Genomic DNA, 18,729 nt, shown 5'->3' on the forward strand with positions numbered 1-18,729 from the left:
TTCCACACCCCCCCCCAAATCCCAAATCCCAAATCCCAAATCCCCTCCCTGCCCCCCGGCTTTGGGGTGGGGCGTTTTGGGGCCCCTCCCGATTCGGGAACAAAAATGGGGCCGCCCCGATCCGCCCTACAGACGGCAGCCAAAGGAGCGGGGACTGAAGTGGGGAAGGGTAACGGGGGGGGGGGGGGAGATGGAGGAGGGGGGAGATGGGGGAGATGGAGGAAGAGGAGGGAAGTTGGGGGAGATGGAGGAAGGAGGGAGGGGAGGAGGGGGGGAGGGGAAGATGGAGGATGGAAGGGAGGGGAGATGGGGGAGATGGAGGGGGAGGAGGGGAGAGGGAAGGGGGGAGATGGGGGAGATGGAGGAAGGAGGGAGGGGAGGGGGGAGATGGAGGGGGGGGAGATGGGGGAGATGGAGGAAGAGGAGGGAAGATGGGGGAGATGGAGGAAGGAGGGAGGGGAGGGGGGAGATGGAGGAGGGGGGGAGGGGAAGATGGAGGATGGAAGGGAGGGGAGATGGGGGAGATGGGGAGGGAGGGAGAGGAGATGGGGGAGATGGAGGAAGAAGGGAGGGGAGATGGAGAGGGAAGGAGGGGAGATGGAGGAGGAGGGAGATGGGGGAGATAGAGGAAGGAGGGAGGGGAGAGGGGGAGATGGAAGGAAGATGGAGGGAGGAAAGGGAGATGGGGAAGGGGAGGAGAGGGGGAGATGGAGGAAGGAAGGAGGGGAGATGGGGAGAGGGAAGGAGGGGGAGATGGGGGGAAGATGGAGGAAGGAGGAGGGAAGGTGGAAGGGAGATGGAAGAAGGGGAGATGGAGGATGGAAGGGAGATGGAGGAGGGAGGGAGGGGGAGATGGAAGGGAGATGGATGGAGGAAGGAGAGGGAGATGGAAGGGAGATGGAGGAGAAAGGAGAAAGGAGGAGGGGAGATGGAGGATGGAAGGGAGATGGAGGAAGGGAGGGGAGATGGGGAGATGGAGGAAGGAGGAGGGAAGGTGGAAGAGAGATGGAGAAGGGAGGAGGAGGGGAGATGGAAGATGGAAGGGAGATGGAGGGAGGGAGGAGAGATGGGGAGATGGAGGAAGAAGGGAGGGGAGATGGAGAGAGGGAAGGAGGGAGGGGAGATGGGGGAGGTGGAGGAAGGAGGAGGGAAGGTGGAAGGGAGATGGAGGAGGGAGGAGGGAGGAGGAGGAGGGGAGATGGAGGATGGAAGGGAGATGGAGGGAGATGGGAGGAGAGAGGGAGGGGAGATGGGGAAGATGGAGGAAGAAGGGAGGGGAGATGGAGAGAGGGAGGGAGGGGAGATGGGGGAGATGGAGGAGGGGGGGAGATGGAGGAAGGAGGGAAGGTGGAAGGGAGATGGAGGAGGGAGGAGGAGGAGGGGAGATGGAGGATGGAAGGGGGATGGAAGGGAGGGAGGGGAGATGGGTGAGATGGGGGAAGGGGCAGAGGGGAGATGGGGGAGATGGAGGAAGAAGGGAGGGGAGATGGGGAGAGAGGGAAGGAGGGAGGGGAGATGGGGGAGATGGAGGAGGGGGGAGATAGGGGAAGATGGAGGAAGGAGGAGGGAAGGTGGGAGATGGAGGGAAAGAAGGGAGATAGGGAGATGGAGAGAGGGAGGAGGGAAGATGGAAGGGAGATGGAGGAGGGAGGAGGGGAGATGGAGGATGGAAGGGGGATGGAAGGGAGATGGAAGGGAGGTGGAGGGAGGGAGGGGAGATGAGGGAGATGGAGGAGGGGGAAGATGGAGGGAAGATGGAGGGAGGAGGAGAGAAGATGGAAAGGAGATGGAAGGGAGATGGAGGGAGGAAGGAGAGGAGATGGAAGGGAGATGGAGGGAGGAAGGGAGAAGGAAGTGAGAGAGGGAGGAGGGGGAGATGGAGTGGAGGATAGAAGGGAGAAGGGAGGGAGGAGCGGGAGATGGAGGATGGAAGGGAGATGGAAGGAAGGAGGACAGATGGAGAGATGGAAGGAGGAGGGAAGGAGATGGGGGGTAAGATTGAGGATGGAAGGAGACATGGAGGGAGGGAGGGAGGGAGGGAAGGAGGGAGGGAGGGAGATGTAGGCTGAGCTGGAGGATGGGAGGGGAGACTGATGGAGGATGGAGGGAGGGAGGATGGGGTGAAAGACAGGAAGGATGGAGGGATGGGAGAGAGATGGATGGAGGATGGAGGGAGAGAGGGATGAGGGGTGGAAGGGGAGAGGGAAGGAGAGATGGATGGAGGATGGAGGGGGAGAATGGATGGAGAGATGGGGGATGGAAGGAGATAAGGATGAGGAATGGGAGAGGGAGGGAGAGAAGCGGAAGGGGAGATGGAGGAGGGATGGAAGGGGAGATGGGAAGAGGGAGATGGAGGGTGGGAAGTGCTGAAGGGAGGATGGGGGGAGGGAGGGCGGGGGGGTGAATGGACGAGGGATGGGAGGGGGTTGGGGGGAGGGAGGCGGAGGACAGGGAGGGAGATGGGAGATGGAGGACGGAGGGGGAAACCGATGGGGGAGGGAGGGAGGAGGGAAGGAGAGGCAGAGGAAGGGTGGGAGGGAGATGGAGGACGGAGGGGGAGATGGATGAGGGATGGAGGGGGAGATGGATGAGGGATGGAGGGGGAGATGGACGAGGGATGGAGGGGGAGACGGAAGGAGGAGGGTGAGGAGAGATGGAAGGAGGACAGACAGAGTGAGGAGGAAGGACGGAAGGACGGACGGAGGGACGGACGGGGAGGAAGGGAGGAGAGATGGACGGACGCCTCCCGACCCTCTCCCTGCCCTCCTCAGGGCAATGCAGCTGCTGGGCATCACAGCGCTCCTCCTCCTCCTCCTGCTCGGGGGTACGGCGCGGCCCCACATCCCCCCATATCCCCCCACATCCTCCCCCTTGACCCCATATCCCCCCATATCCCCATATCCCCCCCCATTGACCCCATATTGCCCCCCATATCCCCCCATATCCTCCCCCAATGACCCCATATCCCCCCCATATCCCCATATCCCCCCCATTGACCCCATATCCCCCCATATCCCCATATCCCCCCCATTGACCCCATATCCCCCCCTATTGACCCCATATCCCCCCATATCCTCCCATTAACCCCATATCCCTCCATATTCCCATATCCCCCGCATTGACCCCATATCCCTCCATATTCCCATATCCTCCCCCAATGACCCCATATCCCCCCATATCCTCCCATTAACCCCATATCCCCCCATTGACTCCACATCCCCCCCATTGACCCCATATCCCCCCATTGACCCATATCCCCCCCCATTGACCCCATATCCCCCCATTGACCCATATCCCCCCCCATTGACCCCATATCCCCCGCATTGACCCCATATCCCCCCATTGATCCCATATCCCCCCATATCCCCCCATTAACCCCATATCCCCCCATTGATCCCATATCCCCCCATATCCTCCCATTAACCCCATATCCTCCCATTAACCCCATATCCCCCCATTGACCCCATATTCCCCCATTGACCCCATATCCCCCGCATTGACCCCATATCCCCCCATATCCCCCCATTAACCCCATATCCCCATATCCCCCCATATCTTCCCCCATGTCCCTCCCCCACTGACCCCATATCCCCCCATATCCTCCCCATATCCCCCCCATTGACCCCATATCCCTCCCATATCCCCATATCGTCCCCCAATGACCCCATATCCCCCCATATCCCCCCATTGACCCCATATCCTCCCATATCCCCCCGTTGACCCCATATCCCCCCATATCCCCCCGTTGACCCCATATCCTCCCATATCCCCCCATTAACCCCACATCCCCCGCATATCCCCCCTATTGACCCCATATCCCCCCTATGATCCCACATCCCACAATTGACCCCATATCCTCCAATCCTTATGGGATCGAGGGCCCATTTTAGGACCCACATCCCTATAGGATCAAGAGCCCATTTTAGGACCCACATCCTTATGGGATCGAAGGCCCATTTTAGTTCCCACACCCTTATGGGATCAAGAACCCATTTTAGGACCCCCATCCCTATAGGATCAAGGGCCCATTTTCAGACCCACATCCTTATAGGATCAAGGTCCCATTTTCGGACCCCCATCCCTATAGGATCAAGGCCCCATTTTCGGACCCCCATCCTTATAGGATCAAGGTCCCATTTTCGGACCCCCATCCCTATAGGATCAAGGTCCCATTTTCGGACCCCCATCCTTATAGGATCAAGGTCCCATTTTCGGACCCCCATCCTTATAGGATCAAGGCCCCATTTTAGGACTCCCATCCCTATAGGATCAAGGGCCCATTTTCGGACCCCCATCCTTATAGGATCAAGGTCCCATTTTCGGACCCCCATCCTTATAGGATCAAGGCCCCATTTTAGGACCCCCATCCCTATAGGATCAAGGGCCCATTTTCGGACCCCCATCCTTATAGGATCAAGGTCCCATTTTCGGACCCCCATCCTTATGGGATCAAGGTCCCATTTTAGGACTTCCATCCTTATAGGATCAAGGTCCCATTTTCGGACCCACATCCTTATAGGATCAGTGCCCATTTTAGGACCCACACCCTTATAGGATCAAGGTCCCATTTTCGGACCCCCATCCTTATAGGATCAAGGCCCCATTTTAGGACCCCCATCCCTATAGGATCAAGGGCCCATTTTCGGACCCCCATCCTTATAGGATCAAGGTCCCATTTTCGGACCCCCATCCTTATGGGATCAAGGTCCCATTTTAGGACTTCCATCCTTATAGGATCAAGGTCCCATTTTCAGACCCCCATCCTTATGGGATCAAGGTCCCATTTCGGACCCCCATCCTTATAGGATCAAGAGCCCATTTTAGGACCCACATCCTTATGGGATCGAAGGCCCATTTTAGTTCCCACACCCTTATGGGATCAAGAACCCATTTTAGGACCCCCATCCCTATAGGATCAAGGGCCCATTTTCGTACCCACATCCTTATGGGATCAAGGCCCCATTTTCAGACCCACATCCTTATAGGATCAAGGCCCCATTTTCAGACCCACATCCTTATAGGATCAAGGTCCCATTTTCGGACCCCCATCCCTATAGGATCAAGGCCCCATTTTCGGACCCCCATCCTTATAGGATCAAGGCCCCATTTTCGGACCCACAACCTTATGGGATCAAGGTCCCATTTTCGGACCCCCATCCCTATAGGATCAAGGTCCCATTTCGGACCCCCATCCTTATAGGACCAAGGTCCCATTTTCAGACCCCCATCCTTATGGGATCAAGGTCCCATTTTAGCACCCCCATCCTTATAGGATCAGCGCCCATTTTCAGACCCACACCCTTATAGGATAACGCTAAAAACTCCCCATTTCCCCCCCCCCCCCCCGTCCTTCCCCCCACACAGCAGCATCCCGCGGGGGGGCCGTTCCCCCCAATCCTTGCCCCCAGGCTCCGGGGGGGTCCTGCAGCCCCACGGGGGTCGTTGAGGAGGGGGACGACGACCGGATCATCGGCGGTTACCCCTGCGTGCCCAACTCGCAGCCCTGGCAGGCCTACATCTTCCAGCCCGTGCGCTGCGGGGGGGTCCTGCTGCGCCCCCAGTGGGTGCTGACTGCCGGGCACTGCCTGCAGAGGTGGGGGGGGTTTGGGGGGGTGGGGGGCTCTGGCAGGCTGGGGGGGTCATGTGGGGTGGGGGGGAATGGGGGGATATGGGGGGATATGGGGGGTATTGGGGTTGGGGGGGTGCTGACTGCCGGGCACTGCCTGCAGAGGTGGGGGGGGTTGGGGGGGTGGGGGGGTCCGACAGGGTGGGGGGGTCATGGGGGGGTGGGGGGGAATGGGGAGATATGGGGGGGTATTGGGGTTGGGGGGGGATGAGGGATATGGGGGTGGGGGGGTGCTGACTGCTGGGCACTGCCTGCAGAGGTGGGGGGGGGTCGGGGGGGTGGGGGGGTCTGGCAGGGTGGGGGGGTCATGGGGGGGTGGGGGGGAATGGGGGGATATGGGGAGATATGGGGGGTATTGGGGTTGGGGGGGTGCTGACTGCCGGGCACTGCCTGCAGAGGTGGGGGAGCTCGGGGGGTCAGGGGGTGGGGGGGTCCGGGGGGGTGGGGGGGTTATATGGGGTGGGGGGGAATGGGGGGATATGGGGGGTATTGGGGATGGGGGGGTGCTGACTGCTGGGCACTGCCTGCAGAGGTGGGGGGGGGTCGGGGGGGTGGGGGGGTCTGGCAGGGTGGGGGGGTCATGGGGGGTGGGGGGGAATGGGGGGATATGGGGAGATATGGGGGGTATTGGGGTTGGGGGGGTGCTGACTGCTGGGCACTGCCTGCAAATGTGGGGGGGGTGGGGGGGTCTGTGGGGTGGGGGGGTCATGGGGGGTGGGGGGGGGTATGGGGAGGCATTGGGGGTGAGGGGGAATGGGGAGATATGGGGGGGTCCTGCTGCGCCCCCAGTGGGTGCTCACTGCCGGGCACTGCCTGCAGAGGTGGGGGGGGTCAGGGGGTGGGGGGGTCCGACAGGGTGGGGGGGTCATGGGGGGGTGGGGGGAGGTTGGGGGGTGGGGAGAGTGGGGGATATGGGGAGATATGGGGGGGTATTGGGGGTGGGGGGGGTGCTGACTGCTGGGCACTGCCTGCAGAGGTGGGGGGGGGTCGGGGGGGTGGGGGGGTCTGGCAGGGTGGGGGGGTCATGGGGGGTGGGGGGGAATGGGGGGATATGGGGGGGTATTTGGGGTGGGGGGGGGATGGGGGATATGGGGGTGTGGGGGTGCTCACTGCTGGGCACTGCCTGCAGAGGTGGGGGGGGGGTCAGGGGGTGGGGGGGTCTGGCAGGGTGGGGGGGTCATGCAGGGGTGGGGGGAGGTTGGAGGGGTGGGGGGGAATGGGGAGGATGGGGGATATGGGGGGATATGGGGGGTATTGGGGTTGGGGGGGTGCTGACTGCTGGGCACTGCCTGCAGAGGTGGGGGGGAGTCGGGGGGGTGGGGGGGTCCGGCAGGGTGGGGGGGTCATGGGGGGTGGGGGGGAATGGGGAGAATGGGGTATATGGGGGGATATGGGGGGGTATTGGGGGTGGGGGGTGCTGACTGCTGGGCACTGCCTGCAGATGTGGGGGGGTGGGGGGGTCTGTGGGGTGGGGGGGTCATGGGGGGGTGGGGGGAGCTTGGGGGGTGGGGAGAGTGGGGGATATGGGGAGATATAGGGGGTATTGGGGCTGGGGGGTGCTGACTGCTGGGCACTGCCTGCAGAGGTGGGGGGGGGTCAGGGGGTCCGGGGAGGGGGGGTGATTGGGGGGGTGGGGGGAGGTTGGGGGGATGGGGGGGAATGGGGAGATATGGGGGGGTATTGGGGGGGGGATATGGGGGGGATATGGGGGTGGGGGGGTGCTGACTGCTGGGCACTGCCTGCAAAGGTGGGGGGGGGTCGGGGGGGTGGGGGGGTCTGGCAAGGTGGGGGGGTCATGGGGGGGTGGGGGGAGGTTGGGGGAATGGGGGGGGATGGGGAGATATAGGGGGTATTGGGGGTGGGGGGCTGCTGACTGCTGGGCACTGCCTGCAGAGGTGGGGGGGGGTTGGGGGGTTCAGGGGGTGGGGGGGTCATGGGGGGTAGGGGGGGTTGGGGGGTGGGGGGGAATGGGGAGATATGGGGGGTATTGGGGGTGGGAGGGTGCTGACTGCTGGGCACTGCCTGCAGAGGTGGGGGGGGGGTCAGGGGGTGGGGGGGTCTGGCAGGGTGGGGGGGTCATGGGGGGGTGGGGGGAGGTTGGGGGGGTGGGAGGGATGGGGTATATGGGGAGATACGGGGGGTGGGGGGCTGGGGAGGGGTTGGTGTCGCCCCATCCACCCGTCCCCCCCATGTCCTCATCCTCCCAGCCCCCCATCAACCCCATCCCCCCATATCCCTCATCCCCTCATCTCTCCATCCCCCCATATCCCCCCATGTCCCCCCATATCCCCCCCACCCCCCCATCACCACCCATCTCCCCCCCCTCTCAGAAACCTGCAGCTCCGGCTGGGTGAGAACCCCCATCCCCCCATATCCCCCCCATCCCCCCATCACCCCCCAACCCCCATATCCCCCCATCACCCCCCATCCCCCCATATCCCCATCCCCCCATCACCCCCCATCACCCCCCACCCCCCCATATCCCCCCATCTCCCACCATCACCCCATCACCCCCCATATCCCCCCCATCCCCATGTCCCCCCATGTCCCCCCATATCCCCGTCACCCCCCATCACCCCCCATCTCCCCATATCCCCATCACCCCATATCCCCATCACCCCCCATCTCCCCATATCCCCCCATCCCCCCATCACCCCCCATCTGCCCCCATCACCCCATCCCCCCAATCCCCCCTATCCCCCCATCACCCCCCACCTCCCCATATCCCCCATATCCCTCCATCACCCCCCATCACCCCCCATCTGCCCCCATCACCCCATCACCCCCCATATCCCCATCCCCACATCCCCCCCCATCCCCCCATATCCCCCATCTCCCCATATCCCCCCTATCCCCCCATCACCCCCATCCCCCATCACCCCCCATCTCCCCATATCCCCCATCACCCCCCATATCCCCATCTCCACATCCCCCCCCATCCCCCCATGTCCCCCATCTCCCCATCTCCCCCCTATCCCCCCATCACCCCCATCCCCCATCACCCCCCATCTCCCCATATCCCCCATCACCCCCCATATCCCCATCCCCACATCCCCCCCCACCCCCCCATATCCCCCATCACCCCCCATCTCCCCATATCCCCCCCATCCCCCCATCACCCCCCATCACCCCCACCCCCCCATATCCCCCCCCAATCACCTCCCCCCCCCTCAGAAACCTGCAGCTCCGGCTGGGTGAGAACCCCCATGCCCCCAATCCCCCCATATCCCCCCATCACCCCATCACCCCCCATCACCCCATCACCCCCCATCCCCCCAATCCACCCAATCCCCCCATCACCCCCAATCCCCCCATATCCCCATCCCCCCATTTCCCCCCACCCCCCATCCCCCCATATCCCCCATCACCCCCCATATCCCCATCCCCCCATCCCCCCCCATCCCCCCATATCCCCCATCTCCCCATATCCCCCCATCTCCCCCCATCACCCCATCACCCCCCATCTCCCCATATCCCCATCCCCCCATCACCCCCCATATCCCCCCCATCCCCCCATCCCCCCATTTCCCCCCACCCCCCCATATCCCCCCCCAATCACCTCCCCCCCCTCAGAAACCTGCAGCTCTGGCTGGGTGAGAACCCCCATGCCCCCAATCCCCCCATATCCCCCCATCACCCCCCATCACCCCATCACCCCCCATCCCCCCAATCCACCCAATCCCCCCATATCCCCCCATCACCCCCCATCTCCCCCCAATGCCCCCATCACTCCCCACCCCCCCATGTCCCCCCATCCCCGCAATACCCCCATCTCATCTCCCCCCATCTCCCCCCATCTCCCCCCACCCCCCCATCCCCCCAATCCCCACACCCCCCCATCACCCCCACCCCCCCATATCCCCCCCCAATCACCTCCCCCCCCCTCAGAAACCTGCAGCTCCGGCTGGGTGAGAACCCCCATCCCCCCATATCCCCCCATCTCTCCCCATCACCCCATATCCCCCCTATCCCCCCATCAGCCCCCATCACCCCATCACCCCCCATCCCCCCAATCCACCCAATCCCCCCATATCCCCCCATATCCCCCCATCACCCCCCATCTCCCCCCAATCCCCCCATCACTCCCCACCCCCCCATGTCCCCCCATCCCCCCAATCCCCCCATCCCCGCAATACCCCCATCTCATCTCCCCCCATCTCCCCCCACCCCCCCATCACCCCCATCCCCCCATATCCCCCCATCACCCCCCATATCCCCCCCCCCATCACCTCCCCCCCCCTCAGAAACCTGCAGCTCCGGCTGGGTGAGAACCCCCATCCCCCCATATCCCCCCCATATCCCCCCATGTCCCCCCATCCCCCCATCCCCCCATATCCCCCCCATATCCCCCCATATCCCCCCATCCCCCCATCACCCCCCATCTCCCCATATCCCCATCACCCCCCATCTCCCCATATCCCCCCCATCTGCCCCCATCACCCCCCATGCCCCCATATCCCCCCATGTCCCCCCATCTCCCCATCACCCCCCATCCCCCCAATCTCTCCCATCCCCCCATATCCCCCCATCACCCCCCATCTCCCCATATCCCCCATCACCCCCCATATCCCCATCTCCACATCCCCCCCCATCCCCCCATGTCCCCCCATCACCCCATCACCCCCCATCACCCCCCATCTCCCCATATCCCCCCCATCTCCCCATCACCCCCCATCCTCCCATAGCCCCCCATCCCCCCAATCCCCCCATATCCCCGCATCTCCCCCCATCACCCCATCACCCCCCATCTCCCCCCATCACCCCATCACCCCCCATCCCCCCATCACCCCCCATCTCCCCATATCCCCATCCACCCATCACCCCCCATATCCCCCCCATCCCCCCATCCCCCCAATCCCCACACCCCCCCCATCACCCCCCACCCCCCCATATCCCCCCCCCATCACCTCCCCCCCCCTCAGAAACCTGCAGCTCCGGCTGGGTGAGAACGACCTCCGGCGCCCGGAAGGCACGGAGCAGCAGCGCCGCGCCATCGCCGCCATCCGCCACCCGGCTTTCGATCCCCGCACGTTGGACAACGACCTGATGCTGCTCAAATTGGACCGACCGGTTCGGTTGAACCGGGCCGTCAGACCCCTCCCCCTGCCCACCTCCTGCGCCACCCCCGGAACCACCTGTCTGGTGTCGGGGTGGGGGACCGTCACCACGCCGCAGGGTGAGGGGGGGGCGGGGGGGGGGAATTGGGGGGGTGGGGGTGATGGGGTGATGGGAGGAAATGGGGGGATGGGGATATGGGGGGAATTGGGGGTGATGGGGAGATAGGGGGATATGGGGAGATGGGGGGTGATGGGGGATATGGGGGGGTGGGGGGTGATGGGGGGAAATGGGCGGATATGGGGAGATGGGGGGTGATGGGGGGATGGGGGGTGATGGGGGGATAGGGGGGATATGGGGAGATGGGGGGTGATTAGGGATATGGGGGATATGGGGGTGGGGGGTGATGGGGGGAAATGGGGGGGATGGGAGGATGGGGGGAGATGGGGGGATATGAGGGATATGGGGGGATGGGGGATATGGGGGGTGATGGGGGGAGATGGGGATATGGGGGGATGGGGGGTGATGGGGGGCGATGGGGGATATGGGGGGTGGGGGGTGATGGGGATAAGGGGAGATGGGGGAATGGGGGGTGATGGGGAGTGATGGGGGGTGATGGAGGATATGGGGGAGATGGGGGATATGGCGGGATGGGGACATGGGGGATATGGGAGGATATGGGGGGATGGGGGATATGGGGGGATATGGGGGGATATGGGGGGATATGGGGGGATATGGGGGGATATGGGGGGATGGGGGTGATGAGGTGATGGGGGGTGATGGAGGATATGGGGGGTGGGGGTTGATGGGGGGAAATGGGGGGATATGGGGAGATGGGGGGTGATGGGGGGATGGGGGGTAATGGGGGATATGGGGGGGATGGGAGGATGGGGGGAGATGGGGGGATATGGGGAGATGGGGGGTGATGGGGGGATGGGGGGTGATGGGGGATAAGGGGGAGATGGGGGGATGGGGGAGATGGAGATGGGGGGAGATGGGGGGGATGGGGGGTGATGGGGGATATGGGGGGTGGGGGGTGATGGGGGGTGATGAGGGATATGGGGGATATGGGGGTGGGGGGTGATGGGGGGAAATGGGGGGGGTGGGAGGATGGGGGGAGATGGGGGATATGGAAGGTGGGGGGTGATGGGGGGTGATGGAGGATATGGGGGGTGGGGGGTGATGGGGGGAAATGGGGGGATATGGGGAGATGGGGGGTGATGGGGGGTGATGGGGGGAGATGGGGGATAAGGGGGAGAAGGGGGAAAGGGGAGATGGTGATGGGGGGTGATGGGGGGATGGGGGGTGATGGGGGATATGGGGGGATGGGGGTGATGATGTGATGGGGGGTGATGGAGGATATGGGGGGTGGGGGATGATGGGGGGAAATGGGCGGATATGGGGAGATGGGGGGTGATGAGGGATATGGGGGGATGGGGGGTGGGGGGTGATGGGGGGAATTGGGGGTGATGGGGGGAAATGGGGGGATATGGGGGGATGGGGGGTGATGGGGGATAAGGGGGAGATGGGGGGATGGGGGAGATGGAGATGGGGAGAGATGGGGGGGATGGGGGGTGATGCGGGGTGATGGGGGGAATTGGGGGTGATGGGGAGATGGGGGGATATGGGGAGATGGGGGGTGATGGGGGATATGGGGGGTGGGGGGTGATGGGGGGAAATGGGCGGATGGGGGGTGATGGGGGATATGGGGGTGGGGGGTGATGGGGGGAAATGGGGGGGATGGGAGGATGGGGGGAGATGGGGGGATATGAGGGAGATGGGGATATGGGGGGATGGGGGGTGATGGGGGGCGATGGGGGATATGGGGGGTGGGGGGTGATGGGGGGTGATGGGGATAAGGGGAGATGGGGGAATGGGGGGTGATGGGGAGTGATGGGGGGTGATGGAGGATATGGGGGAGATGGGGGATATGGCGGGATGGGGACATGGGGGATATGGGAGGATATGGGGGGATGGGGGATATGGGGGGATATGGGGGGATATGGGGGGATATGGGGGGATGGGGGTGATGAGGTGATGGGGGGTGATGGAGGATATGGGGGGCGGGGGATGATGGGGGGAAATGGGCGGATATGGGGAGATGGGGGGTGATGGGGGGATGGGGGGTGATGGGGGATATGGGGGGGATGGGAGGATGGGGGGAGATGGGGGGATATGAGGGATATGGGGGGATGGGGGGTGATGGGGGGTGATGGGGGATATGGGGTGTGGGGGGTGATGGGGGGAATTGGGGATGATGGGGAGATGGGGGGTGATGGGGATATGGGGGGATGGGGGGTGATGGGGGGATGGGGGGATGGGGGGGATATGGGGAGATGGGGGAGATGGGGGGATATGGGGGGTGGGGGGTGATGGGGGGATATGGGGGATATGGGGGTGGGGGGTGATGGGGGGGATATGGGGAGATGGGGGCTGATGGGGGGAGATGGGGGGATGGAAGGATGGGGGATATGGGGGGATGGGGGGAAATGGGGGGGATGGGGGGAGATGGGGGGATATGAGTGATATGGGGGGATGGGGGGGGATGGGGGGGAAATGGGGGGATATGGGGGGATGGGGGATATGGGGGGATGGGGGGGTGATGGGGGGTGATGGGGGGGTGATGGGGGGTGATGGGGGGGAAAGGGGTGATGGGGGATATGGGGGGGATTGGGGGGATGGGGGTATATGAGGGATATGGGGGGTGATGGGGGGGTGGTGGGGGTGATGGGGATATGGGGGGATATGGGGGGTGGGGGGGTGGTGGGGGGGATGGGGGTATATGAGGGAGATGATGGAGAATGGGGGGATATGGGGGGATGGGGGGTAATGGGGGGGTGGTGGGGGTGATGCGGATATGGGGGGATTTGGGGGGATATGGGGGGATGGGGAATATAGGGGAAATGGGGGGGATGGGAGAATGGGGGGATACGGGGAATAGGGGGGATATGGGGGGATATGGGGGATGTGGGGGGGATGGGGGGGATCGTGGGGAATGGGGATATGGGGGGGTGGGGGGGGGGGATTGGGGGGTAATGAGGAACATGGAGCGGATGGGGAGTGATGGGGGGCTGGGGGTTGATGGTGGGGCATGGGGGTGACGGGGGAGCTGGGAAAGGCTGGGAAGGGATGGGACCCTGGCACCCCCAGCCCCCCACATCCAACCCCCCTCATCTCCCCCCCCCATGTCCCCCTGTCCCCCCCCCCGTCCCCCCCCCAGTGACGATGCCCCGGCAGCTGATCTGTGCCTACGTGGAGCTGTTCCCCCCCTCGCAGTGCCGCAGCTCCTACCCGGGTCGCATCACCCCCAACATGATCTGCGCGGGGGTCCGCAACCAGCGCATCGACTCCTGCCAGGTCATTTGGGGGGGGGGTCCTCATCCCACCCCCCCACCCCCCCCTCATCACCAACACCCCTATAATTAACCCCCAAATCCCCCCCCCGACCCCCTGACCAAAGTCATCGATGGGGTTGGATCCCCTCACCCCAAACTCAGCCCCAAAGACCGCCCCCCAAAATAGGGCTGACCCCCCCACTGCCCCCATCCCCAACCCCAAATCCCCCCCCCATCCCCCAAACCCCAAAGACCCAACCCCAAAGACTCCCCCCCCACCAAAATAGGGCTGACCCCCCACCACCACCCCCATCCCCAACCCCAAATCCCCCTCCCCAAAATCCCCCCCCAAACCCCAAAGACCCAACCCCAATGACCCCCCCCCAAAAATAGGGCTGACCCCCCCCCACCAGCCCCATCCCCAACCCCAAATCCCCCCCACACCCCAAAACCCCCCCCCTCGTCCCCCCAACCCCTAAAATCCCCCCATATCCCCCCCCCCAAATGTCCACAACCAGCGCATCGACTCCTGCCAGGTCATTTGGGGGGGGGGGGGGCCTCATCCCACCCCCCCACCCCCCCCTCATCACCAACACCCCTAAAATTAACCCCCAAATCCCCCCCCCGACCCCCTTACCGTCATCGATGGGGTTGGATCCCCTCACCCCAAACTCAGCCCCAAAGACCCCCCCCCAAAATAGGGTTGACCCAACCCCAATGCCCCCAACCCCAAAGACCCCCCCCCAAAATAGGGCTGACCCCCCCACTGCCCCCATCCCCAACCCCCAAATCCCCCCCCCACCCCAAAATCCCCCCCCATCCCCAAACCCCAAAGACTCAGCCCCAAGGACCCCCCCCAAAATAGGGCTGACCCCCCCACTGCCCCCATCCCAAACCCCAAATCCCCCCCCCATCCCCCAAACCCCAAAGACTCAGCCCCAAAGACCCCCCCCCCAAAATAGGGCAGACCCCACCACCACCCCCATCCCCAAACCCCAAAGACTCAGCCCCAAAACCCCCCCCAAAAATAGGGCTGACCCCCCCTCCACCCCCATCCCCAACCCCAAATCCCCCCCACCCCAAAATCCCCCCCATCCCCCAAAACCCCAAAGACCCCCCCCCAAAAAATAGTGCAGACCCCCCGAATCCCACCTCCCACCCTCAACCCCCCTCCTCCCACCGACCCCCAACCCCCCCCCCCACATCCCCCCCCCCTCCCACCCCATAACGCCCCCCCCCCCCCCCCCCCATTTTTTTTAGGGCGACTCGGGGGGGCCGCTGTCGTGCAACGGCACCCTGCAAGGTTTGGTTTCGTGGGGGCTGCAGACCTGCGCCCTGCCGGGCCGCCCGGGGGTTTACACCAGGGTCTGTAATTACGTTAATTGGATCGTCAACACCATGGACAGCAATTAGCGCCGCCGGGGGGGGGGGGGGGCGGGGGGGGGGGGGGAGGGGGAAGAGAGACATTGGGAGGGGAGATGGAGGGAGGGGAGATGGAGATGGGGGGAGATGGGGGAGATGGGGGAGATGGAGGGAGATGGGGGAGATGGGGGGGACACAGATATTGGGAGGGGAGATGGAGGGAGATGGGGAGTTTGGGGGGGAGGGGGACACAGATATTGGGAGGGGAGAGGGAGGGAGGGGAGATGGGGGGAGATAGGGGAGATGGGGGGGAGACAGATATTGGGAGGGGAGATGGAGGGAGGGGAGGGAGATGGAGGGAGGGGAGATGAGGGGAGATGGGGAGTTTGGGGGGAAGGGGGGACACAGATATTGGGAGGGGAGAGGGAGGGAGGGGAGATGGGGGGGAGAGGGGAGGGGAAATGGGGGGAGATGGGGGGAGTTTGGGGGCAGTTTGGGGGGGTGGAGGGGGAAGAGAGACATTGGGAGGGGAGATGGAGGGAGGGGAGATGGAGATGGGGGGAGATGGGAGGGGACACAGATATTGGGAGGGGAGATGGAGGGAGGGGAGGGAGATGGAGGGAGGGGAGATGAGGGGAGATGGGGAGTTTGGGGGGAAGGGGGGACACAGATATTGGGAGGGGAGAGGGAGGGAAGGGAGATGAGGGGAGATGGGGAGGGGAGATGGGGGGAGTTTGGGGGCAGTTTGGGGGGGTAGAGGGGGAAGAGAGACATTGGGAGGGGAGAGGAAGGGAGGGGAGATGGGGGGAGATGGGGAATTTGAGGGGGACACAGATATTGGGAGGGGAGAGGGAGGGAGGGGAGATGGAGGGAGGGGAGATGAGGAGGGGAGATGGAGGGAGGGGAGATGGGGAGTTTGGGGGCAGTTTGGGGGGGTAGAGGGGGAAGAGAGACATTAGGAGGGGAGAGGGAGGGAGGGGGGATGGAGATGGGGGGAGATGGGGGGAGATGGGGGGAGATGGGGGGATTGGGACACAGACATTGGGAGGGGAGAGGGAGGGGGGGGAGATGGAGGGAGGGGAGATGAGGGGAGATGGGGGGAGGGGGACACAGATAATGGGAGGGGAGATGGAGGGAGATGGGGAGTTTGGGGGGGAGGGGGACACAGATATTGGGAGGGGAGAGGGAGGGAGGGGAGATGGGGGGGAGAGGGGGGGAGTTTGGGGGCAGTTTGGGGGGTTAGAGGGGGAAGAGAGATATTGGGAGGGGAGAGGGAGGGAGGGGAGATGGAGATGGGGGAGATGGAGGGAGATGGGGGAGATGGGGGGGACACAGATATTGGGAGGGGAGATGGAGGGAGGGGAGATGGAGGGAGATGGGGAGTTTGGGGGGGAGGGGGACACAGATATTGGGAGGGGAGAGGGAGGGAGGGGAGATGGGGGGAGAGGGGAGGGGAAATGGGGGGAGATGGGGGGAGTTTGGGGGCAGTTTGGGGGGGTGGAGGGGGAAGAGAGACATTGGGAGGGGAGAGGGAGGGAGGGGAGATGGGGGGAGATGGGGAATTTGAGGGGGACACAGATATTGGGAGGGGAGAGGGAGGGAGGGGAGATGGGGGGAGATGGGGAGTTTGAGGGGGACACAGATATTGGGAGGGGAGAGGGAGGGAGGGGAGATGGAGATGGGGGGAGATGGAGGGAGAGGGGAGATGGGGGGGGAGATGGAGACCGCTGGAGATGTAGGGCCACCGCGGACCACCGTTGGGGATATGGGGCCACCACTGGAGATATGGGGCAACCTTTGAAGATATGGGCCACCATTGGAGATATGGGGCCACCATTGGAAATACGGGGCCACCACTGGAGATATGGGGTCACCATTGAAGATATGGGGCCACCATTGGAGATATGGGCCACCATTGGAGATATGGGGCCACCATTGAAGATATGGGGCCACCACTGGAGATATGGGGCAACCTTTGAAGATATGGGCCACCACTGGAGATATGGGGCAACCTTTGAAGATATGGGCCACCATTGGAGATATGGGGCCACCATTGGAAATACGGGGCCACCACTGGAGATATGGGGTCACCATTGAAGATATGGGGCCACCATTGGAGATATGGGCCACCATTGGAGATATGGGGCCACCATTGAAGATATGGGGCCACCACTGGAGATATGGGGTCACCATTGGAGATATGGGGCCACCACTGAAGTTATGGGGCCTCCATTGGAGATATGGGACCACCATGGGCTATGGGGCCACAATTGGAGATATGGGGCCACCACTGGAGATATGGGGCAACCTTTGAAGATATGGGCCACCATTGGAGTTATGGGGCCAGCATTGGAGATACGGGGCCACCACTGGAGATATGAGGCCACCACTGGAAATACGGGGCCACCATGGGGACATGAGGGCATCATTGGAGATATGGGGCAACCACTGGAGATACGGGGCCACCATGGGGACATGGGGGCACCATTGGAGATATGGGGCAACCATTGAAGATATGGGACCACCATTGGAGATATGGGGCCACCATGGACATAGGGGGCCACCATTGGAGATATGGGGTCACCACCAGAGATATGGGGCCACCACTGGAGATATGGGGTCACCATTGAAGATATGGGGCCACCACTGGAAATACGGGGCCACCACTGGAGATATGGGGTCACCACTGGAAATATGGGGCCACCAATGGAGATGTGGAGTCACCATTGAAGATATGGGGCCACAACTGGAGATATGGGGCCACCACTGGAGATATGGGGCCATCATTGGAGATATGGGGCCACCAGTGAAGATAGGGGGCCACCATTGAAGATATGGGGTCACCCCTGGAGATATGGGGCCACCATTGGAAATACGGGGCCACCACTGGAGATATGGGGTCACCATTGAAGATATGGGGTCACCATGGGGATATGGGGTCACCATGGACAACCATTGAAGATATGGGGCCACCACTGGAGATATGGGGCCACCATTGGAGATATGGGGCCACCACTGGAAATACGGGGCCACCATGGGGACATGGGGGCACCATTGGAGATATGGGGCCAGCATTGGAGATATGGGGTCACCATGGAGATATGGGGTCACCATGGACCACCAGTGATGATATGGGGCCGCAACTGGAGATATGGGGCCACCATTGGAAATATGGGGTCACCATTGGAGATTTGGGGCCAGAATTGGAGATATGGGGCCACCATTGAAGATATGGGGCCACCACTGAAGTTATGGGGCCTCCATTGGAGATATGGGACCACCATGGGCTATGGGGCCACAATTGGAGATATAGGGCCACCATGGGAGATATGGGGCCACCACTGGAGATAT

The 18,729-nt window shown here is 63.4% G+C and overlaps 1 protein-coding gene across 5 annotated transcripts; it reads left to right on the top strand.

The window, feature by feature from the left end:
* On the top strand, nucleotides 1-15,434 carry LOC149914048 (kallikrein-14-like). 5 transcript variants are annotated; one of them, XM_090128107.1, is made up of 6 exons: nucleotides 1-169; nucleotides 2,772-2,824; nucleotides 5,409-5,593; nucleotides 10,549-10,802; nucleotides 13,902-14,038; nucleotides 15,277-15,434. In XM_090128107.1, exons 1-6 carry the CDS (start codon nucleotides 106-108, stop codon nucleotides 15,427-15,429), a joined length of 846 nt encoding a protein of 281 aa, XP_089984233.1. In that variant the 5' UTR covers nucleotides 1-105; the 3' UTR covers nucleotides 15,430-15,434. The 5 variants fall into 5 exon arrangements, with proteins under 5 accessions (XP_089984233.1, XP_089984234.1, XP_089984235.1 ...); XM_090128108.1 differs by having other exon boundaries at nucleotides 38-169; nucleotides 5,365-5,593; XM_090128109.1 differs by having other exon boundaries at nucleotides 38-169; nucleotides 5,368-5,593.
* Nucleotides 15,435-18,729: the final 3,295 nt, after the last annotated feature.

The sequence above is a fragment of the Phasianus colchicus genome, chromosome 32 (genome assembly GCF_987193195.1).
Source record: "Phasianus colchicus chromosome 32, bPhaCol1.hap1.1, whole genome shotgun sequence".
NCBI classification, from domain to species: Eukaryota; Metazoa; Chordata; class Aves; order Galliformes; family Phasianidae; genus Phasianus; species Phasianus colchicus.